General features: G+C 44.1%; 1 protein-coding gene across 6 annotated transcripts in view; it reads left to right on the top strand.

The window, feature by feature from the left end:
- The window catches only part of BICRAL (BICRA like chromatin remodeling complex associated protein), an 834,654-nt gene that overhangs the window by 784,914 nt on the left and 23,717 nt on the right, over positions 1-26,023 (top strand). For 2 of the 6 annotated variants that reach the window (XM_085612820.1, XM_085612819.1), the window contains one exon: positions 18,577-24,727. The exons of 1 other annotated variant lie outside the window; for it this stretch is intronic. In XM_085612820.1, the coding sequence (XP_085468946.1) occupies positions 18,577-19,337 (761 nt within the window). In that variant the 3' untranslated portion in view covers positions 19,338-24,727. Of the gene's footprint in view, positions 1-18,576; positions 24,728-26,023 lie in introns of those variants that run through there. 3 more of the 6 variants (XM_085612821.1, XM_085612824.1, XM_085612822.1) reach the window with 3 other exon arrangements.

Genomic DNA, 26,023 nt, shown 5'->3' with positions numbered 1-26,023 from the left:
CCGCTTTACAAAACGGAGAGAAGAAAACAAGTATCAGCGGTGGCAGGGAGCCGGGGGCTGAGCTGAGCAGTGAACACAGATAGGATTAGAGACCACCAGGGACATGGAGTCCCCCATACTGAGCACCAGACCTGAGCACAGTAGGGCATGTCGGAACACTTTGCGGACCCCAGAAAAGGTTTGTTTTTCTTTGTTTAAAAAAAAAGTCCTTCAAGGAACGGGAACTGAGCAGATCTACCTTCTGGTGCCATCTAGTGGTATTAATCATGTTAGCTGCTTCGTAATTATTATATACAGTGTGTTTGCTTAAATGTTGCAGCATGAGCAGCTGGGCTTAGCAAACTAGCCTCTCTTTTGATGGGCGTCCGCTAGAGAGGCATAACCCTAGAATCCTGGACAGAGACTACAGGGGATGCAGGTCATAGCACGAACACAGAGGGGGTCATGTAAAGCGCTCCAATACCTTCCGGTCACTGCATGTCATATCGGGCGGCCATCGCTGAAAGGGGAAGGGTGTGGCAGTGGCGTCACTAGGGTTGGTGTCACCCGGTGCGGGTAACTCATGGTGTCACCCCTTCACGACTTACCGCATGGACCTCCTACGCTCTGAGTCCGCCAGTGGACACAGTTGGCAAATAACGGGACCATACAGAATCCTTAGTAACGTTTGTAAATGTAGGTCCTATATTTACAAAATGTGCCTGTTAACAACAGTTTGATAATGACTCATTAATCAGGTTGTACAGTGGGCTACCTGCTAGTCAACAGTTTATTGGAATTTATAATATCATAGGTATGGTACTTTGTACTGGTGTGGTGTTCCCACTATCCATCAACATGATATATCAGTGGTAGAAGTGGGGGGGAAAAAGTAAGGGAACTGTGGGCGGAGAATCAGAGGGTGGGAATAACCCAAGGATTTGATCAGTGGGCGGAGCCAGAGGTGTGACCAGAATGCGCAAACATCCCAATTTTTTGTATTTGTTTGGTTTCACTGCCCAGTTTTATCAACCAATGGATACACATGATTATTTAAGGTTATGAGGAGTTATTGACAGTAAAATGTATTCACAAAGTGGGATACGCTTCTAATCACAGTATCTCCCCAAATACGATAAAATGTGGAAGCACAAGCCATTTGTCTCCGAGCCATGGAGTTTCTGTCATCAGCACTTCTCCCTTTTCCAAAACAGCAGTTCAAACATGAATGGCTAAAAATCCTAGTTTGCAAATGTTTTCTAAATAATAATGGCTCCGCCATATTTGCCTCATAATGCAAGATCTGCAGCATGATCTGACCATTTAAACGAATAAATTGTTTGTAGCTCAAATGTATCAAAAGTTAATAAAAAATGTGACTTGTGTTGCTGCGGAGTAGATGACAGTTAATAGCTCACTGTTCTATGTTAGGATTTTAACTTATAATCTGCAAGTAACAAAAGGATCTCTCTGACAAAAGCAGTAGCCCACTGGCCTATTTACATTATGTGCACTTTGTGATCTGCATGGTACATGTTCTTTGCAGCAGGTACATTAACCCTCTGAGCTACCTTTCTATGAGCCAAATCTTCCATTAGACAAAATTCCGATCTCTCTCTAGGAAGAACATTAATCACCAGAGTCATCATGACATTTTTATTGTTCCCGAAAATTGCTGGAGGCCAGGAAGGAGGAAGGAGGCAGCAAGCGCTTTTAAAACCATAATATACTTGCAAAAATGATGCCTCCACCTAAAGTCAGCACCTGGTGCGGTCACACCTGTTGCACTGCCCTAGAGCTGGCCCTTCTCAAGGGTCCTGTAATCCCAGTGACAGGGTCACTGTTGTTTTAGGGTGTGCTGCTTCATAGGCCTACCTGCAAGACTGGAGGTGAACTTCAGTATGAATAGTGGTGGACAAGCCTTGAAGGTTAACCTACACTTGTCATGCTGGGGTCCACCTGCTGGTGCTACGACACCAGGGCTTCTAATGTCTTGCGAAGCCTTCTAAGATCTACCATGAGCTAGTGCTCTCTGAGGAGAGTGGTCTGGTGGACTGGTTATTAAGGCTGAACCTCCTTCTCCGGTTCCAAATTCAGCAGCTCTGGCCATTGTGCCACATCCTCTCCCCATACTGCCCCACTGAGGAAAAACTCAGACTGCCTTCAACTACAACCCAATTGTTGCCTGCTATAAACACCTGGATGCGGCTCAATTTAAATTACGCACTGGGCAAGAGCAATGTGTGGCCTTACAAAAAAAAGTGACAGCATCCTGGAAAAAGCAAACAATCATAGGGAATGAAAAAAGTTTGCAAACCATGTGAAATGTAAGCAGGAACAACATGGTTACCTTAACGCTTTTACACTCACTGTTCAGAAATCAGTGAGTGCTTTTGCCTGAAAAGTTAGGGGCATGACAACAGGGCCCTGAATGGACCCATTTCAATGGCCATTGCTTATATCCTTACAAAACGTAAGCAGTATGGTAAAAAAAGACACCATCCCTAGATGCAGAGCAGCAGTACAAATTTTGTTTTTCAATCCTCACATTGCAGTACCTCCAGGATTGGTGCACTAGTTTCAAGCCCAGGGAAAACAAAGCCAAAAGACAACAAAAAATAGCGCTTCACTGGCAAACATTGTAAAAGTGGCGCTCATGTGTTTGGGTGTGAATAAAATTAATCTGGCCAGTTTGCTACCACTCTGTCTTACTTTATTTAGTTATTTATTTTTCATATTTTTAAACTTTTATTCCCGATGCTGCACTTTGGAATTAAATGTCAGAAAAGTACGTCATTGATTTACCAGCAAAAGTGATTTTCTTTTTTGGATCCATTTCACTGGGAAGCAAATAAAAGAAAGGAGAGGAAAGAGAGTGAGAACCCCCGTCTTGCAGCCACTGTTTCTCCGCCGTCAGTCCTGCTCAAGATGTCACTCACAACTCGCACAGCACAGGCAGTATAACCGCTTGACCACTCACAATCATATCAATTGATGCAGGAGAGACTCATCTGCTGTGTTGGTGGCAGACGGGGGACTACGTTGGCGGGCGGCCCAGAAACTGGTGGTTAAGACAGTGCCTGACATGAAGTTAACCACTCATTCATGTGGGGGAGGAGCCGCTCTCATAGACCGTTACGCATCGACTGCAATTTTGACCAAACTCACGTGGGCAGGGTCTAATTCCTCTGAAGGGTAGAGGCAGTTAGTACCATATTGTCGGGATCATTTTAATTAGAGGTTCCCCATGCTGCGTAGGTGCAGTTCTGCTGATGGACTTACTTTTTGGGTCTGTTTTCAGGTTGAGGGGCTTTCAGTTGAGTGAGTGATTGCATGCATCCACTTAGTGTTCCTTGCAGAGGGCGGCGTCTCGAGGCGCTGGAGAATATTATCTGGTTCTGGCCTGGGAACTCACATTTGGAACCTGTGCTGGGTTTGGGTGACGCATTTCATTTGCAGAGCTTTAAGTGGGATTAAAAAACGCAAAGGGGCGTGGTCGATGCAATTAAGGGCTTGCCTTAAAACCACCTAAACTAGACAGTGTGCCCTCCGACTGCTGTGTTGCTGTTTCTATCATTACATGCAGACATATAATACACCAAGTAACATTATACAGACAACAAGTCAGAACTATTGACTTTGCCAACGGTCGTTAGTTGTATACATTTGTGAAATAATATAACGAGTCTCTTTGAAGTTACCCAACAGGTAGTGAAGTACTCGGGTGCGGCTGCAATTAGACGTACGCCAGCCCGCGAGGCTGTCTCAGCCGGGCTGACACACGAGGGGGGTAGAGGGGGGTGCTGAAGCACGGTGAGCCTAATAGCTGTTGCGCGCCTGGGAGGAGTTCATGTTAAATAAAACTGTTACCGCTCAATACACTCACATACACTGGTGAATTACGGTTAACTTCTCAAGCATGTCAAATACATACATTTTTAATATCGAGAGGCTACATCATATTTTACCTGACTCGGCTCTGGCTTGGCTCTCCCTGATAGCTTGGTAGCTCGCCCACCTCTCATTAACAGAGCCAGTGGACACGTACCCCTCGAGGCCTTCGCCACCCGACGACATCGGGGTGTACAATATGGTGGTGAAGAGCGCAGCAATGGCCTTCGGCGTCAAACTCGACGAGGAGAGGCCGAAAGCCGATTTTCTCGTCGAAACACTGCTCCCCATCCAGACTAGGAGTCAGTTCCTCCCCATGCTACAAAGCGTGATGAACCAGGGGAGAGAAGCCTTCAAGGAGCCTGCCACCTGCCGGTCGATCACGCCCAGGACAGAGAAGAAATATAAGCACTCCTCCCTGGACCCACCTTACATCAAGGGTAGCGTCACCGCAGACTCCATCATAGCCTCCACGGCCAGGAGAAGGGCCAACGTTCCAGCAACTTCGGGCCCACCTCCGGATAAAGAGAGCAGGAGGATCGACCTCACAGGCAGAAAGGTCGAGAGGAACGCCGCAATGCACTGGCGCATGGCGAATTCGAATGCACTCCTCAATAGACACCAATACCAACACTGGGATGAGATGGGGGAGCTAGTAAAGCACCTCCCCGAAGAATACCGCCAGAGAGCCTCTCACCTGGTGGATGAAGGCAAGAACATCGCCAACTCCTGTATAAAGACGGCGTTGGATGGGGCAGAGACTTCAGCAAGACTCATGGCCATAGGGGTCACAGAGAGGAGGCATGCATGGCTAAGAATCTCGGGATTCAAACCGGAAGTGCAGAACAACATCCTTGGCACCCCCTTCAACGGAGAGACACTGTTCGGAGCAACGGTAGACGAAAAGCTCACCCAGCTCAAGAAGGAAAACGAGACAGCGAGGTCCATGGGGGCCCTACAGCTGAGGGGAATGAGACGAGGAAATCCCTCGAGGAGACCCTACGGTAGGGGTGGAAGCCAACAGGGGACGTCGCACCAGGCGTTCCAACAAGGTCAGCAGGGCGAAGGTCACGGACAAAGTCAGCAGAAGCAAAGCTGGCAATATCAACCTCGGGGCCAGTCCTTTCGCGGTAGAGGGAACGGACGTGGCCAAAGGAGGAGAGGGGGCGATCAGCCCTCCTCGAAGTGACTCAGCACGCAAGAAGACGCCTACCCTCATAAGGTCCCCAAGGGTGAGGCGCAAAAAAGTGTCATCAGGGGGAAGAGAAGATTCAAGAGCCTACGAGCATACGTCACCAGTAGGCGGAAGGCTGAGGTTCTACCTTCAGGAGTGGCGGCGTATAACCACAGACAAGTGGATACGGAACATCGTGCAGTACGGATACTGCGTAGACTTGGAGAAAAGACCTCCAAACAGGAAGCCGAAGGGAAGACAGAGATCGGCCCAAGAACTGGCAATACTCAGAGAAGAAACGCGGAAACTCCTACAAAAGGGAGCCATAGAGACAGTGCCGTTCAGGGAACGCAACAAAGGGGTCTACTCAAACTACTTCGTGGTTCCGAAGGTAGACGGAGACCTCAGACCCATACTGGACCTCCGTTACCTAAACAAGTTCATCAGAACGCAAAGGTTCAAAATGACTTCACTGCAGGAGGTACTGCCACAGATAAGAGAAGGGGACTTCATGGTCACCGTGGACCTCAAGGATGCCTACCTTCACATCCCAATAAACAGAAGGCACAAGGGCCTTCTAAGATTCAACATCGAACAGGAACACTACCAGTTCACAACCCTGGCCTTCGGATTAAAATCAGCGCCAAGGGTCTTTACAAAATGCCTGTCGGCGGTAGCGGCACACCTACGAAAGCAGGGAATACACGTATACCCCTACTTGGACGACTGGCTGGTCAAGGCAAACTCACGCGAGAAGTGCGAGAGGCACGCAAAACGCGTAACAGACACCCTCACAAATCTGGGATTTTCCATCCACTGGGGAAAATCATCGCTGGAACCGGAACAGGTAAAGATTTTCCTGGGGGCAAAGATCAACTCCCTCAACAGTACAGTAGTGCCCAGCGACAGGAGGACAGATGCTCTACTGAAGGAGACGCAGCTCTACCAGAAGGGGCGAGCTCTGACAGTGAGGGCGGTGAGCAAGATGATGGGGATGATGGCGTCCTGTATCCAGCTGGTGCCGAATGTACGCCTGCACATGAGACCATTCCAGGAATGGCTGAAACAGCAATGGTCACAAGCAAACGGAAGTTGGGAGGATCTAGTGGTTGTTACGCACGCAGTGCAGGAGGAGATAACTTGGTGGAACAGAGACAACATAACAACGGGGAGAAGCCTGACACCACCAAGCCCAACAATGACCATTACCACGGACGCATCGCAGAAGGGATGGGGAGCGCACATGGACAACCTCAGAGTGAGGGGTCTATGGGCTCCAGCAGACGCGGTCCGCCACATCAACTACCTCGAGTTGAAAACGATACTGCTAGCCCTGAAGGCATTCCAGAGACACCTGTTCGGCCAGAGGGTGTTGGTACAGACAGACAACACCACGGCGATGTTCTACATCAACAAACAAGGGGGGACACAGTCGTTTCCCCTCTCATCCCTAGCTCAGGAGATTTGGAGATGGGCCATACCTCTCAAGATAGATCTACTGGCGATTCACCTACCAGGGAAGGACAATGTGGAGGCAGACTGGCTGAGCAGACAGACCTCAGCATCGCACGAGTGGGAGCTCAATGGCCAGGAAACGGAGAAAATCTTCCAGAGATGGGGGACTCCCACAATAGACCTATTTGCAACACGCCACAATGCAAAATGCCAAAGCTTCGCGTCCAGGCAACCAGGTCAGCAATCCAAGGGAAATGCCCTATGGATAAGCTGGTGGAGGACATTTGCCTACGCCTTTCCACCGATACCCCTGTTGCACAGAGTGCTCGACAAGTGCAGAACCAGCAACATGACTCTGATCCTGGTGGCTCCACAGTGGGCGAGGCAGACATGGTTCTCACAGATTCAAGAAATGGCGCAAGACAATCCGTACAGGTTCGAGAGGAGAAAAGACCTGCTCTCAATGCAAAACGGGGAGGTCCTGCACCCAGAGCCAGAGACACTCAACCTAGCAGCATGGCTCCTGAAGACCTAGAGTTCGCACACCTAAGGTTACCTCAGAGCACTATGCAAGTGCTACGGGAGGCAAGGAAACCTACTACAAGAAAGTGCTACAGCGCAAAGTGGAAGAGATTCACGGTGTGGTGCAGGAAAAAGGGCCTGCAAAACAGAATGACAAGAGACTCAACTGTGCTGAGGTACCTCACACACCTTCTAAAGAGTAACCTCTGCTCGAGCTCCCTAAGGGTACACCTAGCAGCGATCGTTGCCTACACCAGAGGTGAGAAGGGTGGAAGTTTCTTCACCTCGCAGGTGGTGAAGAGATTCATGGAGGGAGCCAAAAGAATGGCACCCCCGAAAAGGTTGCCGCCGCCGGCATGGAATTTAAACGTGGTTCTGACGGAGCTCATGAAGGCGCCGTTTGAACCCATTCACAAGGCCACTCTACAAATGTTGACGATGAAAACTGCCTTTCTAGTGGCCATAACCTCACTACGCAGGGTGAGCGAGCTCCAAGCACTAACGCTACAGGAGCCCTACATTCAAATTCACAAAGACAGGGTAGTCCTGAGGACGGACCCACACTTCATGCCCAAGGTAGTGTCGGCGTTCCACATGAATCAGAGTATCCAGATACCGAGTTTCTTCCAAAACCCGACTACAAACGCAGAAAAGGCCCTGCACACCCTCGATGCCAGAAGAGCGGTGATGCACTACATTGAAAGAACCAAGGAACTCAGGAAGTCGAAGCAGCTGTTTGTGTCCTTTGCTACTAGCTTCATGGGTAGACCAGTGACCAAGGGCACCATCGCTAGGTGGATTGCCCTCACTATTCAATTCTGTCACAAACAGGCTGGACAGGAGCTAACGGAGGGGCCCCAAGCTCACTCCACAAGGAAGAAGGGGGCCACAGTTGCCTTCCTGGCAAACACGCCCATCCAAGACATTTGTCTCGCAGCAACTTGGGCATCTGTGCACACGTTCACAAAGCACTACTGCGTGGACATTCAAATGAATAAGGAAGCACAGGTCGGACAGAAGGTGCTACAACACATTTTCAACGACCAGCGATCATCTTCCACCCAGCCACCACAAAAATAGGAAAACCGCTGCAAAGTCTATGCACAGCATAGTGAATCCAGAAAGATTCACGCTGCAAAACGAAAAGTTTCTTACCTGTCGGTGTAGTTTTGCAGCTTGAAGATCTTTCTGGATTCACTAGCGAACCCACCCACCTCCGCCAGGAAGATGAGGCTGGAGGAAGAGGGGGTGAAATGGATAGGATCAAAGAAGTGGAAACGTACAGAAATATGGACAAAAGGATTAATCAATCGCCTAGGGTTAAAAAAAAAAAAAAAAAAAAACAGGGAAAAAAGAACCCGAAGATGGCGCCCCAAAGGTGGGACTTCCGCAGGAAGCACGACGACGTCACGGGAGGTGCACCAAATGGTGGACGTCGACGCCCACCTGGGCTACAAAAAAAAAAAAAAAACAAAGAAAAGACTACGAATCCGGACCCAACCACAAGATCGCGGAATAATGCCCAGCATAGTGAATCCAGAAAGATCTTCAAGCTGCAAAACTACACCGACAGGTAAGAAACTTTTCGTTATTTTATATATATATCTGTTGTGGTGTCCTTTCATTTGGTATTCAAGGGATTATATATGTTATCACAGCTGGCTTCACATGCCATTCAGAGTTTAGCCTAAGACTGCTCTTGTCCATGCTACCACTAGGATAGCTGGTCTATAAGGTTGACTTTACAACCAATCACCATAAGGGTATTTGGACTGATATAAGGTGTACACTAGAACTAGTGACATCATACATCAGGCCAACTTCTCACATTCCTATGACTAAAGAAGAAGTATTCAATATAATCGCACCCAAATAGCCCACATCTAACACTGCTGATCCCTCCACCCTAGTACAGAACTTCAACCATAGCATCTCCCCATTTTGGACCAAAATCATCAACTCCATTCTTTCATCAGGCCGTTTACCTGGCTCCCTCCAACTAGGTCAAGCCACACCCATTCTCAAAAAGCCTGGGGCAGACCCCAACGACCTCGGCAACCTCAGACCAATCACCAACCTTCCCTTCCTAGCCAAAAAAATGGAGAAGTGTGTCCTGCTAAACTCAACTAACACATAGACAAATTCAACCCCCACAACACATTCCAGTTTGGATTTGGAAAAAGCTGCAGCACACTGCTATGCTGAATATAGCAGATGACATTAACAGAACCTTAGATGAAGGTGACTCCTGTCCCCTAATCCACCTCAATCTACCTGCGCCATTTCATACAGTAAATCACTCAGCTTTACTCAAGACACTCAAGAATTGCACTGGCATTAATGGCACAGTCCTGAGATGGTTCACATCCTATCTACAGCACTGCTTTCAACCAATAACAAGCATTGGCATAGCCAACAGGTCTCGCTTTTGGGACCTTATAAAGTATTTAGTTATGCAGCACAATATCTGTGGTGCAACAACATCAACTGTTGCATGGCTAAACACTTATAAGGTCCCAAAGTCGAGATCTATTGGTTATGCCAATGCTTGTTTTGTATGCTGTGGAGTGAAGATATTTGCATAGCGCTATTTCCATTGGTATGACTCGAGGCACTAGACAACTAGAAATAGGAATAGGGTATGAGGGAGGGGTGTCCAGAGTAATATGCTACCTAGACAAAAAAAAAAGTAACAACATCCTGGAAATAGCAAACAGCTATAGGGAATGCAAGATTAAGTAAAGCATGTGGAATGTAGGCAAGAGAGCCATTTGTGGAAGTTATGGTTTTCAGCAAGTGAGGACGAGCGAGACAGAGACAGACAGACGGAGTAAGAGGAAGAGGAGGACAGAGAGGGGGAAGAGGCCCAGCGGCAGAGCAGCACAATTAGAGAAAAAGGAAGGAGCGCTTCACTGGCAATCTTTGCAAAGTGGCGCTATATAAAAAATTGAAATTATACAATACTAGGAATATTAGTAGCTGTCAATGCGCTTCTTTGAGCATAAGTAACTCCAGTACAAAAAAGCTTGGAGACCTAATCCAGACCGTGAAAAAGCTGTTAGAAATGTCAGATGGAAGTGGGGGGTGAACAGGGGGCACCAGGCCAGTGAGACAGCCCCCGAGGGGTAGTCAGCATTCATTTCACCTGGTGAAATCTCATACGGTGTGATGTGGGATTTATCAGGTGCGATTAATAACATTTACCCAGAGGTTTTTTCTAGATTATGTGGAACAACAGGCAGATGCTGGCGCTAACTGGACATTGCACCGCTTACAACTGCGCTCGCTGCAGAAACAGGTATTTTTTTAACACGCTGGCACATTGTATTTACTGCAAGGGGCTTCTCACTACCTGAGCAGATCACAACAGACGGCATCAGTTTTTAAAAAGTGACGTCGAAGACGGCATCAGTTTTTAAAAAGTGACGTCGACTCTCATTGGAAAAGACGTGTGTTGATGTAGGGAAATGTTTCTCTGCGTCTGCCCTCGTTTGGCACACAAAAAGAATAAAACGTTACCTTGTCGGTGCTTTTATCAAACAACTGTTCCCTGTGGACGTAAGTAGTGTCTAAGTGCTCGAGGACTTCTCAAAGGCCCCGCCCCCCGGTCAGCTGGTAATGTATCAATCTAGAGCGCGCCCACCTCGGAGGGCAATAAAACTTCTGCCGCTTTACAAAACGGAGAGAAGAAAACAAGTATCAGCGGTGGCAGGGAGCCGGGGGCTGAGCTGAGCAGTGAACACAGATAGGATTAGAGACCACCAGGGACATGGAGTCCCCCATACTGAGCACCAGACCTGAGCACAGTAGGGCATGTCGGAACACTTTGCGGACCCCAGAAAAGGTTTGTTTTTCTTTGTTTAAAAAAAAAGTCCTTCAAGGAACGGGAACTGAGCAGATCTACCTTCTGGTGCCATCTAGTGGTATTAATCATGTTAGCTGCTTCGTAATTATTATATACAGTGTGTTTGCTTAAATGTTGCAGCATGAGCAGCTGGGCTTAGCAAACTAGCCTCTCTTTTGATGGGCGTCCGCTAGAGAGGCATAACCCTAGAATCCTGGACAGAGACTACAGGGGATGCAGGTCATAGCACGAACACAGAGGGGGTCATGTAAAGCGCTCCAATACCTTCCGGTCACTGCATGTCATATCGGGCGGCCATCGCTGAAAGGGGAAGGGTGTGGCAGTGGCGTCACTAGGGTTGGTGTCACCCGGTGCGGGTAACTCATGGTGTCACCCCTTCACGACTTACCGCATGGACCTCCTACGCTCTGAGTCCGCCAGTGGACACAGTTGGCAAATAACGGGACCATACAGAATCCTTAGTAACGTTTGTAAATGTAGGTCCTATATTTACAAAATGTGCCTGTTAACAACAGTTTGATAATGACTCATTAATCAGGTTGTACAGTGGGCTACCTGCTAGTCAACAGTTTATTGGAATTTATAATATCATAGGTATGGTACTTTGTACTGGTGTGGTGTTCCCACTATCCATCAACATGATATATCAGTGGTAGAAGTGGGGGGGAAAAAGTAAGGGAACTGTGGGCGGAGAATCAGAGGGTGGGAATAACCCAAGGATTTGATCAGTGGGCGGAGCCAGAGGTGTGACCAGAATGCGCAAACATCCCAATTTTTTGTATTTGTTTGGTTTCACTGCCCAGTTTTATCAACCAATGGATACACATGATTATTTAAGGTTATGAGGAGTTATTGACAGTAAAATGTATTCACAAAGTGGGATACGCTTCTAATCACAGTATCTCCCCAAATACGATAAAATGTGGAAGCACAAGCCATTTGTCTCCGAGCCATGGAGTTTCTGTCATCAGCACTTCTCCCTTTTCCAAAACAGCAGTTCAAACATGAATGGCTAAAAATCCTAGTTTGCAAATGTTTTCTAAATAATAATGGCTCCGCCATATTTGCCTCATAATGCAAGATCTGCAGCATGATCTGACCATTTAAACGAATAAATTGTTTGTAGCTCAAATGTATCAAAAGTTAATAAAAAATGTGACTTGTGTTGCTGCGGAGTAGATGACAGTTAATAGCTCACTGTTCTATGTTAGGATTTTAACTTATAATCTGCAAGTAACAAAAGGATCTCTCTGACAAAAGCAGTAGCCCACTGGCCTATTTACATTATGTGCACTTTGTGATCTGCATGGTACATGTTCTTTGCAGCAGGTACATTAACCCTCTGAGCTACCTTTCTATGAGCCAAATCTTCCATTAGACAAAATTCCGATCTCTCTCTAGGAAGAACATTAATCACCAGAGTCATCATGACATTTTTATTGTTCCCGAAAATTGCTGGAGGCCAGGAAGGAGGAAGGAGGCAGCAAGCGCTTTTAAAACCATAATATACTTGCAAAAATGATGCCTCCACCTAAAGTCAGCACCTGGTGCGGTCACACCTGTTGCACTGCCCTAGAGCTGGCCCTTCTCAAGGGTCCTGTAATCCCAGTGACAGGGTCACTGTTGTTTTAGGGTGTGCTGCTTCATAGGCCTACCTGCAAGACTGGAGGTGAACTTCAGTATGAATAGTGGTGGACAAGCCTTGAAGGTTAACCTACACTTGTCATGCTGGGGTCCACCTGCTGGTGCTACGACACCAGGGCTTCTAATGTCTTGCGAAGCCTTCTAAGATCTACCATGAGCTAGTGCTCTCTGAGGAGAGTGGTCTGGTGGACTGGTTATTAAGGCTGAACCTCCTTCTCCGGTTCCAAATTCAGCAGCTCTGGCCATTGTGCCACATCCTCTCCCCATACTGCCCCACTGAGGAAAAACTCAGACTGCCTTCAACTACAACCCAATTGTTGCCTGCTATAAACACCTGGATGCGGCTCAATTTAAATTACGCACTGGGCAAGAGCAATGTGTGGCCTTACAAAAAAAAGTGACAGCATCCTGGAAAAAGCAAACAATCATAGGGAATGAAAAAAGTTTGCAAACCATGTGAAATGTAAGCAGGAACAACATGGTTACCTTAACGCTTTTACACTCACTGTTCAGAAATCAGTGAGTGCTTTTGCCTGAAAAGTTAGGGGCATGACAACAGGGCCCTGAATGGACCCATTTCAATGGCCATTGCTTATATCCTTACAAAACGTAAGCAGTATGGTAAAAAAAGACACCATCCCTAGATGCAGAGCAGCAGTACAAATTTTGTTTTTCAATCCTCACATTGCAGTACCTCCAGGATTGGTGCACTAGTTTCAAGCCCAGGGAAAACAAAGCCAAAAGACAACAAAAAATAGCGCTTCACTGGCAAACATTGTAAAAGTGGCGCTCATGTGTTTGGGTGTGAATAAAATTAATCTGGCCAGTTTGCTACCACTCTGTCTTACTTTATTTAGTTATTTATTTTTCATATTTTTAAACTTTTATTCCCGATGCTGCACTTTGGAATTAAATGTCAGAAAAGTACGTCATTGATTTACCAGCAAAAGTGATTTTCTTTTTTGGATCCATTTCACTGGGAAGCAAATAAAAGAAAGGAGAGGAAAGAGAGTGAGAACCCCCGTCTTGCAGCCACTGTTTCTCCGCCGTCAGTCCTGCTCAAGATGTCACTCACAACTCGCACAGCACAGGCAGTATAACCGCTTGACCACTCACAATCATATCAATTGATGCAGGAGAGACTCATCTGCTGTGTTGGTGGCAGACGGGGGACTACGTTGGCGGGCGGCCCAGAAACTGGTGGTTAAGACAGTGCCTGACATGAAGTTAACCACTCATTCATGTGGGGGAGGAGCCGCTCTCATAGACCGTTACGCATCGACTGCAATTTTGACCAAACTCACGTGGGCAGGGTCTAATTCCTCTGAAGGGTAGAGGCAGTTAGTACCATATTGTCGGGATCATTTTAATTAGAGGTTCCCCATGCTGCGTAGGTGCAGTTCTGCTGATGGACTTACTTTTTGGGTCTGTTTTCAGGTTGAGGGGCTTTCAGTTGAGTGAGTGATTGCATGCATCCACTTAGTGTTCCTTGCAGAGGGCGGCGTCTCGAGGCGCTGGAGAATATTATCTGGTTCTGGCCTGGGAACTCACATTTGGAACCTGTGCTGGGTTTGGGTGACGCATTTCATTTGCAGAGCTTTAAGTGGGATTAAAAAACGCAAAGGGGCGTGGTCGATGCAATTAAGGGCTTGCCTTAAAACCACCTAAACTAGACAGTGTGCCCTCCGACTGCTGTGTTGCTGTTTCTATCATTACATGCAGACATATAATACACCAAGTAACATTATACAGACAACAAGTCAGAACTATTGACTTTGCCAACGGTCGTTAGTTGTATACATTTGTGAAATAATATAACGAGTCTCTTTGAAGTTACCCAACAGGTAGTGAAGTACTCGGGTGCGGCTGCAATTAGACGTACGCCAGCCCGCGAGGCTGTCTCAGCCGGGCTGACACACGAGGGGGGTAGAGGGGGGTGCTGAAGCACGGTGAGCCTAATAGCTGTTGCGCGCCTGGGAGGAGTTCATGTTAAATAAAACTGTTACCGCTCAATACACTCACATACACTGGTGAATTACGGTTAACTTCTCAAGCATGTCAAATACATACATTTTTAATATCGAGAGGCTACATCATATTTTACCTGACTCGGCTCTGGCTTGGCTCTCCCTGATAGCTTGGTAGCTCGCCCACCTCTCATTAACAGAGCCAGCGGCTACGTGCACTGGGCACCTTTACTAAGCGAAGGCCCCATCTATATTCCTGCACGGCCGCAGAAGCGCGAGAGTAAGGACGGCGCTCGCTGCTTGCAGAAGGCAGCTCTTCCGAAGCACTTGGGAGGACTGAACTTCCCCTGACCCGGAGTCTGTGGGACGAGGGTCTCACCACAGCGTTCATCCTCCATCCGGCAGCCATGCACCGGATATCACGGCCCCGGGATAATAACGCCTGCACTCGAGCCTAGAGAGGCGCGCGCGCAGACACGGAGGAGGAGACAGTGCGCACTGCGCACAAGCACCTCCTCCTCCTGAAAGTTAGGTTGCTCTACACTGTTGGTGTCACCCCATGTGAGGGTGTCACCCGGTGCGGTCCGCACCCCCCGCACCCCCATAGTGACGCCACTGGGGTGTGGGAAGCGATAAGGACATCAATGAAATTCTGGCGAGTGGTGTGCGATGTGCACGCGCTCCCGCGAGCGATGCGCATGGCGAGAGAGGGTGTCGGCGAGTGGTTTGCGATGTGCGCACGCTCCCGCGAGCGATGCGCATGACTAGAGAGGGTGCCCGCGAGCGATGCGAGTAAAGCCAGATGGCGCCTCTGCTCGCGCGCTTAACGGAAAGCTCCAGGCCACAAGCAGCATTTTCTGAAGCCACTTACTAAATGTCTCGCCAGACCTAAAAATCAACAGTTGTCTCTCAAAAGCTTGCACCAGTTCCATAAGGTGTACAATAAGGCTCCATCCTCTCTCCCGCCATCTTTAATCTCTTCATGGAACGCTTCACAATTATTCTGAACCAATCAGGGGTTAAATATCACCTATACGCTGATGACCCTCAACTCTTCTTCAAAATTAATTCAGCCATTGACATCGGCTGTCTGAATGCCACATTAATCAAGATACAAACATGGTTAAATAACAATAACCTAAAGCTCAACTCCAGCAAAACTGAATCACTACTCCTCTCCCCAAAAAAACAAACCCTTACCAATACAAGAATGGCGCAGAACCTGGACGCTCCAAACTGTTCTCTCTCACTATCTAATTTTGTAAAGTCCTTGGGTATCACAATGGACAAAAATATGTCTATGAAGAAGCACATCAACAACTGAGCCAAAGTAGCGCTCTTTACACTAAAACATCTCCAAAAAATTAAACCAGCTATCTTAAATCGGTAGTGCAATCACTAGCCCTATTGAAACTTGACTACAGTAATGTTATCATCACAGGAACTCTAAAAAGTCACCCTGCCCCCTTAAAAGTAGTCCTCAATGCAACTGCCAGGCTCCTCACAGGAATTAAACGGTTTGATCACATCTCACCTGCCCTCTTGAGTCTCAATTGGTTTCCCATTGAAGGAAGCTGAATCTTCAAGACTGCTTGCATCACACACAAAGGCTTTCATACAAAAAAAACAATACCTAGAAACCAAACTTTCTAGAGCAGGAAGAAGCCCGACTTTACGCAGCTCCAACTCTCTTCTGATACTTCCAGTCTGAAGAAGAAATCCACCCAGACACTCTCTTTCTCAGGAACTGCTCCTAGGATCTGGAACTCACTCCCCAAAGATATCCGCTGCAACCGCTCCTTCCTCTGTTTCAAACGGGACCTCAAATCTCTGTTGCTCAATAACTACTTCAATACATACACTAACTGATCTATGATTCTCAAAGACATTACCCTCATTGACGTGATCCTCCGATACGTTTGTCTGACGTGTTCAGTCTCTCATCTATCGCAGTGCCATTACCTTAATGCTTTACTGTTATATACGATTGGTGTTTATTTTCTAATACTTTAATGATGTATGATTTTTACACTTTTTATGTCTATTTTGACCCTCTCTAATCCCCGCATGCAGGGGCAGCTCCTCCGCTAAGCTGGTGGAGTGTCGCCCCACTGCCTCTCAGCATGGCAAAAAAGGAAAAATAAAATGGTAATAATGCCTTATTATTATCATTATCTTTTTCTGTGCTAGGGCAGTTTTGTGGGGCGGGGCTAGGCTGTGCAGGGGGGAGGAGTGGTGTCACACTCCTAAGTGCACATGAATATTTGGCCGGCCAAACATTCATGCGCACTTTGCTTGTTCTCCACCCAGGCTGCTTTACAGCGTGGATGGAGATCATGCCCAGGCTTCCATTCCCCATCTGAGCGCTGATCCACAGCGCTCAGACCAATCACAACGCTGCATTGCAGCATTGTGATTGATTTATGGGAGCCTATCCTGCTTCCTGTCCCAACAGAAGCCAGGAAGAGGACGGAAGAGAGGCAACGGCCGGCCAGGCGGCCGGCAGGTAAGTGATTTTTTATTTCTCCCTCTTCCCCCCTCCCCGCCTCACTACTTATTCGCGGGAGCAGCTTGGACTGCCTACATGTAATTCATTGATAAACTTATTCTCACAACATGTAAAGCACTCGGATACCTTCGGGTTTAGCTAGAGCTATATAAAGCTACAAAAAAAAAATCTTTGGAAAGAGAGATGCGTACAGGATTTCAGGAGGGAAGTGAGGGGGGAATTTCTGTGCCAGTTTCAAGGGTTGGGGACTTTTCGTGGAAGGGATGGTTGGTCTTTTTCTCAGATTGAAGAGGGTAGACAGTTCCAGGACACGGCATCTTTTCACTCTATGAGATTAAATATGCCTTCCTAAAATGTATTGTGGTAATTTTTGTAAATCATCTGTTTTTCGTAATATTTTAACATTTAAATTTGTTTTACTGTTTAGAAGTTGCATAATTAGATGTATATTGGTAAAATGTTACAACAAACAATTGATGGACGGAATGCTGACAATGCAGACATTCTCCCCCAGTCAAGAGATCTGGGTTAAATCCATCGTTCTTTTGCCCACTACACCACCCCAGTTTAGACATGGCCATATGCAAATCAGTCTTGACCCTGTGCCTCATGGGAACAGTCCAGCCCGAACTGCCAAGCCATGTCTTCCCTGGACCGGAATCAAGCATCCTAGGACCGGTTTCTGGCTATCAGCCGTCATCAGCCAGGATAGCTTGACTCCAGTGGCGTAGTGAGCACGGGTCCCACGTCTGGGAATACCCATCCCACTTAGGGCGAAAAGCGTTACAACAAACAATTGATGGACGGAATGCTGACAATGCAGACATTCTCCCCCAGTCAAGAGATCTGGGTTAAATCCATCGTTCTTTTGCCCACTACACCACCCCAGTTTAGACATGGCCATATGCAAATCAGTCTGACCCTGTGCCTCATGGGCTGGCTTGGCAGTTCGGGCTGGACTGTTCCCATGGGGCACAGGGTCAAGACTGATTTGCATATGGCTGGGTTCAAACTGGAATGGCATGGTGAGCAAAAAAATGATGGATTTAGGCCCAGATCTCTGTACTGGGGTGAATGTATGACATTGTTCTGCATTCTGTCCATCAATTGTTGTTTTTGCATTTGTCACCCCGAGTGGGAAGGGTATGCTCAGACGTGAGTCCCTTGCTCTCCATGCCACTGGAATCAAGCTATCCTGGCTGATGAGGGCTGAAAGCCCGAAACCGGTCCTAGGATGCTTGTTTCCAGTCCAGGGAGGACCTGGCTTGGCAGTTCGGGCTGGACTGTTCCCATGGGGCACAGGGTCAAGACTGATTTGCATATGGCTGGGTTCAAACTGGAATGGCATGGTGAGCAAAAAAATGATGGATTTAGGCCCAGATCTCTGTACTGGGGTGAATGTATGACATTGTTCTGCATTCTGTCCATCAATTGTTGTTTTTGTATATTGGTAAAATGTCTTCTGAAACTTTGGTAAATCAGATTTGGTACACGTGCAAAACATACAGAATGTTAATATTATTCAGTTGGTATATAAATCGGACCCTAACATGTGTTGTTACATTTTCAGACAGCTTTCAAGCTGACTTTTGCTGCTCGTCCAAGTTTCTCCAAAGGCCTGTTAATGAAACTGAATCCAGCGACGGAGATCCCAAGATAAATACTCTTAGTTGCATACATCGGTTGCAGAAGAAAGACCCAAATACATATAGCAACACAGAACTAACGAACCATGACGCACATCCTTTAGTGCCTAATAACACTGCCACAGTACAAAAAACGCAAAGATTCCTTACCAAGGCGGAAACGCTGAGTAGAAGAGCAAAGGATGATGAGAACGTTGCCTCTTCGCTTGGAATTCAGAAGATGAACGCGTCCCGTGGAGAGACTTGCAGTGCCAAGCCTCCGGAGTGCAATGTAAGTTTTTCGGAATCTGAAGTCCTTTCTAGAAGACTTAAAAAGCCAGAAAACGACCCGTCTAGTTCATCTTGTGGTGCTGTTGAGACGAAATGTATGCTTTCCCTTCAAACCAACATTTCCAGTGAAGATTTTCCTGCAGGCACTATGGCAAGTAGTAACGAACCTCCAAAAGAAGGAGTACCTACTAAGAGTTCTGAAACCGCATTTAAACATATTGTGGAAATGAAAGAAAATGGGAGGAATTCGCGTGGTGAAATCAGTTGTAAATCTATGGATTTAGAAATATCACACCTTTTACCTCTTGTATCACAAGAAGGTTGCCCGGTGAAAATGATTCAAGATAGAGGTCAAGGTGTTGCAGAAACTGACTCTGTTTTAGAAGCAGCTGTAAATAGTATCTTAGAGTGTTAATAGCTGCACAACGTGGAAAAAATAGGCTGGCCACTGTAAAAGTATATGTGAAGAATATCGAAGCCACGTAACAACTGATACTTTTTGTTTTTTACTGGATGGGGCTTTCTGAAATTCATTGTTATGTGTTTTCTAAGCAATATTCATTGTGGCAGAGGCTAAGTATCCAGTTAAATGAAATGTTACTGCGAAGCAGTCTGTTAGGGCCCAATTGCCACTGAGTTCGACGATACTGACAATCACGAGCCAAATGAAAGGCCAGATGTACTGATAAAAATCACGGGCTCATATGAGCACATTTATTATTATCCAATTAATTGATTTTATGTTTTCAGACTAATTTGTGATCAGTTAAAATTCCATGTATAACATTATTTCCCAGTCCTTTGAACATCCTGGTCTCAAAAAGTGGAATGAAGACGACCAAAATATTAATGGGATCTGCTATTAAAAATGTTTTGTTTACCAATCAATCACAGCAATGGCACGTTCGCTATCTCATAAAATATTTAAGATTGGTAATTGTAGTTTGTAATCTATTATTTCAATCTCAATTTTGAAACGTGAAACATTTTATGGAGTGGGGTCCAGAAAGCAAGTGACAGATGGACAGAAACACACACACACAGTTATCTAAAGTCGTGTTGTATTCTTTAATTTACAAATCGTAGTATTTGAGTTATTGAAGGCAAAATACTAGCTTAGTAAAACAGTCAACAGCAGGTCCAGTTGATTCCAAATGCATAGAAATAGAGGTCTCCATGCTGTCAATTAACTAAGGCCCAACCATCTACCTGTGTGAAGTGTCGTAGGGTTGTCTCTTGTGCTTGTCAGCTTGTCGATCTGTCTCTGTAATGAAAAGGGAATAAGGCATATATCAGTGAGAGAACTAGGGTTTGAGGGATGCTGGCAAGATCATTTTAGTAATTTTGGCATGAATTAATATTATTTATTTTGATTGTTCCTCTACCAATGACGTTGCTCAATTGGAAGTTTACATTTTCTTTGTTATTATTAATTGATTGAGGCACCACCTGATGCTAAGGAATTTTATATGACATGCTTTAGAACGCATTGTGTATCTGTATCCACCAGAGTGGTACCAATTAGTTGGTGGCGTACTCATTTCTATATTTAATCATGAAATAATGTCTGTTACTCCTTAACCTTACACATCTAGCAGGAGATGATGCATTATTCTTAGCGGAGCTCTTTGGATTGAGAGTATTTTACCCCAAATATTGGCATGGCTGCTTTAGATGTGTGATCTCAAGAAGACCACTTTAAATACTCACTCTCTCAAATGAAGATGTGAGTTCTTCAAGAAAGGGTGTGATTCTTTGGAATGCAAATATTAGCATTATATGTATCTACAAGCACAGCCTCAGAATCTAGTCATGTAGTAAAAACTGTTGCTTGATAGAGCAGTTGATCATTTTAAAGTATATTAGGTAGGGTCTAACAACACAGGCATTACATTTCCACCGGTGTTTCAGTTTTGGAGTGAACCTCATGGAAAAGTTGTAATCTTCCACTGAATTGCTATTGATGATTTTAATTCCTATATGGGAGAAATTTGAAAAGACATTGAAATGGTTAGGGAGCCTTCTACAAACATAAAGCGATTTAGAAAATATGGTTTACCAAAGCTAGTAAATACTCAATGTTGTAATTATATTTAATCTAAGAATGTAAGCTGATGAAATGCCTGCTCAATTGCATGGCTTCCACTTACCTACAATTGTTGTTAAAAATAAGTAGGGTTACTCATTACACATCTTGCTGATGAAATATGCCACTCTCTCAAACACTCACAGTCCCCCTTACAGCTTACCTGTGTAACATATGCCGTGTTCACTGGTGTAACAAAACTTGAGGGGGCCCCCATGCAAGTTACGTGGAGGGCCCCTTCCGGACTCAATCAGGAGGTCTCCAGCCAGAGTATTGTGCTGAGAGGGCCCTCTGGAGCTTGGGCAGCCCCCAGCACCGTGGGGGCTGCGGAGGCCTGTGTTACACCACTGGTCGTGCTAGTAACATATTATATTTACATTAGATATATTTGTAGCTTTACAGCTGAGTGGAAAGTGTTTATTAAAAATATGAAATCAGCCACACCAGCTGTCATATTGGTAAGTTGGAATGCTCTAATTCTGGAGTGTTGCAGCATGAAGCCATAGGAAGAACGGTTTTAGAGTTGAGGAGAAATAGTAAATCAGCAGGGTTTGCATTGTGATGGCCTGCTAAAAGTAGAAGTTCAAATACTTAGATAGTTTATTGGTGAAAGGAAAGAACATAGATTTCAGACATGGTTGTGGTTAACAGCTGGGTTATGAAGAAGTACAGTAAGAAATTCAGGGAGTAACAATTCCTGTTTTTGAATGGTATGAAACCAGAAACCGGGTTGGAATTATATTAACCATAATTGTTATTTTCAGTGTACATTCAAATCTGATCATATATTGCACATTGTCACAGGTCAATTACTTTAATTTATTTTTACTAACCCTCAACTATTGAGAAGATGTTTTAATTCTGGATTGGATTTAGTCTGTGTCACTGTCTGTATCCATACACCAGTTGGCCTAATAAACTAAATTCCTAATTCCCTTTTGAAATATTATGAGACTACCTTATGTCTTGTTTTCTTCCAGCTGTCTTTGCTTTAGTTCAAATGTTCTTCATTAAGTTTGCATTTGCATATATTTTAACACGAATTCTATTACTGTTCATTAATTAAAAAAGACAGAATTTAGCTTAGCAAAAGGCTTATCTTGCCTTCCTTTTTATCCACCTGATGTCATTTTCCTTCAGAGTTTCTAAAATAGTTGAGTTGATGCCATATTTCTTTTTGAAAGGTACCTGACAGACGAACAATACATGCAAGAAATGGACAATAAACTACATAAATGCTTTCAAGCAAGAATTGCAAAGTAATGAAAACAATACAAAATACACAAAAGGTCTGATTCACAAAGCTTTTTATGTAAGTAGTTGTGTCATGTTCCTGTCTTAGATGTGAATTACCTCTGGGTTTCCATACCTGATTTGCAAAACACTTTCTGTGATGAGTTGTACCTTATTCACGGCTTATGTGGGAACTAATGAATTTAATTTCTTGTTGTAGAAAAGCTTAGGGAATCAGACTCCGTTTATACAAAATGTTTTTCCCTACGTAAGAATGCTTTACTCTTAGAAAATCCTGAGAGAGTCACACTTATGCATGGTTTGATATACATCTACCCTCAGACAATGCTTTCCGTATAAGGCATGGGAACTCCAGAATAATTCACACCTAAGACAGGAGGAAGACAAGCAACTGTCAGGAAAAGCATTTTGACTCAGGCTCAGTGTTTTGGTTAATGAGAATATGTTTACACAGTTTTAATGTAGCTAACATATTGAAAGTGGCTTGAGCAATTTCAAAATGTGTTATACATACAATGTATTTCATGTTTGTGAAATAATTTTCCACATTTTATAGCGAGTCAACATAAACATAAACAAAATGTATTTTAAGAATGGAAGAACTTTTGACAATTCTGACTGAAAAACAAACTAAAACATAATGTATCATGGGCAATCAATGTATGCAATGCCTTTGGATCTGATAGATAGATAGATAGATAGATAGATAGATAGATAGATAGATAGATAGGTATGCATTCTTTTGAGAGCACAGAAAGATTGCTAGATTAGATGACATCTCTGTAAAATTAGTAAGAAGCAACCTGACTTCTATTGTTCAAGCAGAATAAGTGTGTGTTTGTTTCAGTTTGAAAAGAATTTCCAATTGCAATATTATCACGCAGCACAGACATTACATTTGTGATAATCTGTTTTTGAGTTTGTGTTAGTCGCAAAAAAAATGTATTTAAGTTTGCATCATTTCCACTTTGATGCAAACTATTGTGATATTTCACTGCTAGTTATGTCATTAGGGTTGAATTTATCCCTTCATTTTGTTGTGTTTTTGTATCAGTTGACTAATAATTTGTACTTGTTTTTCTGTTTTGTGTACGGTTTCTAAATGATGCAATTCACTAAGTGTATGCTTAGCAGTTGACTTGTGACATTACAAAATGTAGTGCAAAGTATGAGTACATAATTTTTGAAACCTCTTTCCAAATCCAAAATATCATAGCGTCAAAGTAAAATCCACATGCCCTTGTAGTCACATACTCAAGTTAAATGTAATTTTCAAGAGGATACATTGAAATATATTTTTATTTGTCTGGTGTCCCTGTATGTAACTCACTTTTTGAAATATCTGTTAATGATAGCTAATATTTGCATCTCAGTGCACATAAGTATTCATTAAGCCTGAAAACGCGTGTCTCTTCAATCAGCAAACACCTGCATCATTTCAAGCCTTACAGTAAATGCCATTATGTCTACATGATGCAAGCATAGCGCAGAAGGTGGTATATCAAACTTTAGGGCACTGAGTTGATTTGATTAAATATACTTTTATAAAGCAATACAAAATATTTAAATGCAAGTCCTGGAAAGAGATCTACCCTCCCATAAAACATAACACTTGAAGGTATTTTTGTGACCATAGGGGTACATGCGTCACGTCCGAGTTGTTCATAGTAAGGTATCATTTATCATTAAAAGACTCTTTTTTTTTAAAATACCAGAATGCACTTTAAAATATGTGTCAGAATGTATTTTGTTTTGTCCATGTTGTCTCGTGAATTCATCCTGAAACATCCAGAAGAGATTTCTGGCTTTTGAAACATCAGAAGGTTTATATTAAAGTAAACAGCGAACTGCAGTTTATACTCAAGAAAGACACATTAGGTCTCCACTGTCTAGACTGAGATTTAATCAATTTGCTTGAAGTTAATGTCCTTTTGCGAACTGTGTGCATAACGCAAATGTGATGAGCATCCAGTATTCTTCTTTTGCTCTGATATTGTGAGGATCTGCCTATTCTTCATGTATGTTTCAGTTTCATTGATGATGCAGAAATTAAATAAAGAATAAGAATTGTAATTGGAAATTTCAGTGAGTAGCTTACCTGGAGAGTTTAGGATAATTTGGCTGTTAGAATAGAGCGGCCTTACAGACTGACTTCATTTAAGAAGTGTTCATTTTCGTCAGTGCGATATTGACTATATTTGCTTAAATACATTCATTTGTATTCATTTGTATAGTATGTATGTATTATCGCAAATTGCTTTGTATACATTTTGTAAAAATATTTATAAACTGTTTCGTAAAAAAGGTACAGCAAATTGCAGTTTATTTTGTTATGTTAGATAAATACTGTCAAAGAAAACACGTCGTAAAAATATTGTTAATCCAATATTAGGATTTTTTTTTTGGGTTGGAAATGACACATTAAAACAATATTTGCAATACAACCAAAGATTTGGGAAAACACACACGTGATTGTCTTGATTTGAACGCCACTAGAAACGGTTTCACAAATTTGTACAACTAGCCATCTATGATTGATAATATGAGCATCGACAGCCAGTATGTCACATTCTAGTGTTTGTTTAGTGTTAAGGCATAATTGTCAGACATCCAAAGCTTGACAACATTTTCAGATTGATCGTTTCAGTTCAAGTGCCATCTAGAATTGTCGGAACTTTGCAAAATGCTTTATGGGGTGCAAACTACATCAAGTTAGTCAAATAAATATTATGGGGCCAAATGTATAAAAGATTTGGTCGTAAACGGCCCGATTTGAGCCGTTTGAGACCGGAAAAATGTTTTTTTCTGACTTACAAAATGCAAAATGCGATTAGGTAACTTGTTACCAAATTGCATTTTTAGATTTGTGATTCGGTATTTGGAAGGGGCGTGCTTACGGCATCCATTCCAAATACTGAAATAGTATGGTCTGCATTACTGTTTTGCAACTGAATTCTGGTCGCAAAACACCAGTTTAAAACTAGTGGTGACCTATTCGTAAAGGGTAAGGGGTCCCAAAGGGCCCCTTCTCCTTTGACAATGTAAGTAATATTATTTTTTCAAGAGCAGGCAGTGGTCCCACGGGCCACTGTCTGCTCTTAAAAAATGAAACTGCAATATTTCATTTTTTCTTTTTACGCGCATCCCGTTTGTCTTTAAGGAAACCCGGTTGCATTTACAAAAAAAAAGACTGCTTTATTAAAAAGAAATCACAGTCATCGTGTTCTGCTGACTTCAGCAGGCCATTATCCTGGTGACGGCTGCTTTTCCTAATGGGTTAAAAAAAAAAAAAAAAAAAAATAGGGTCTGAGGGAAAATCTTTAAAGACCTTCGAGGATTCCTAATCCCCCTTTCTAAATATTCAAATACAAAAAGAAGAAATCCGAGGTCTACAACGCAACCCTTGATATAAATTCAAGACCGTTGACTCTTAGCAATTGCTCCAACAGTGAATTAAAGAGATAAGCATGTGAAGAAACAGATACAAAAAAATGAAGACAAAAAAGAGGTAAGAAAAAGAGCTTGATCTAAGGATAATCAGCATCCCATCATTACACTCTGAAAGTGCCCAGTGTCATCATCTGGGGTACCAAACAACTCTTCTCAGTAACCTCTTGTGACATCGAGGCAATACGAATGAGTTGTATCCTCTTATCAAGCATTCATCAAAGAAAAGAGGAAAAAAGTATTTAGAGTGCAATGCAACCAAAATTTTTTGTGTTATTTTCAGGTGTTTTTAAAATAGAATAAACAATTAACGA

This window comes from Triturus cristatus, chromosome 6 (genome assembly GCF_964204655.1).
Source record: "Triturus cristatus chromosome 6, aTriCri1.1, whole genome shotgun sequence".
NCBI lineage: Eukaryota > Metazoa > Chordata > Amphibia > Caudata > Salamandridae > Triturus > Triturus cristatus.
Note: the sequence above shows the minus strand (reverse complement) of the source record. Positions and strands in the feature narration are given on the sequence as shown.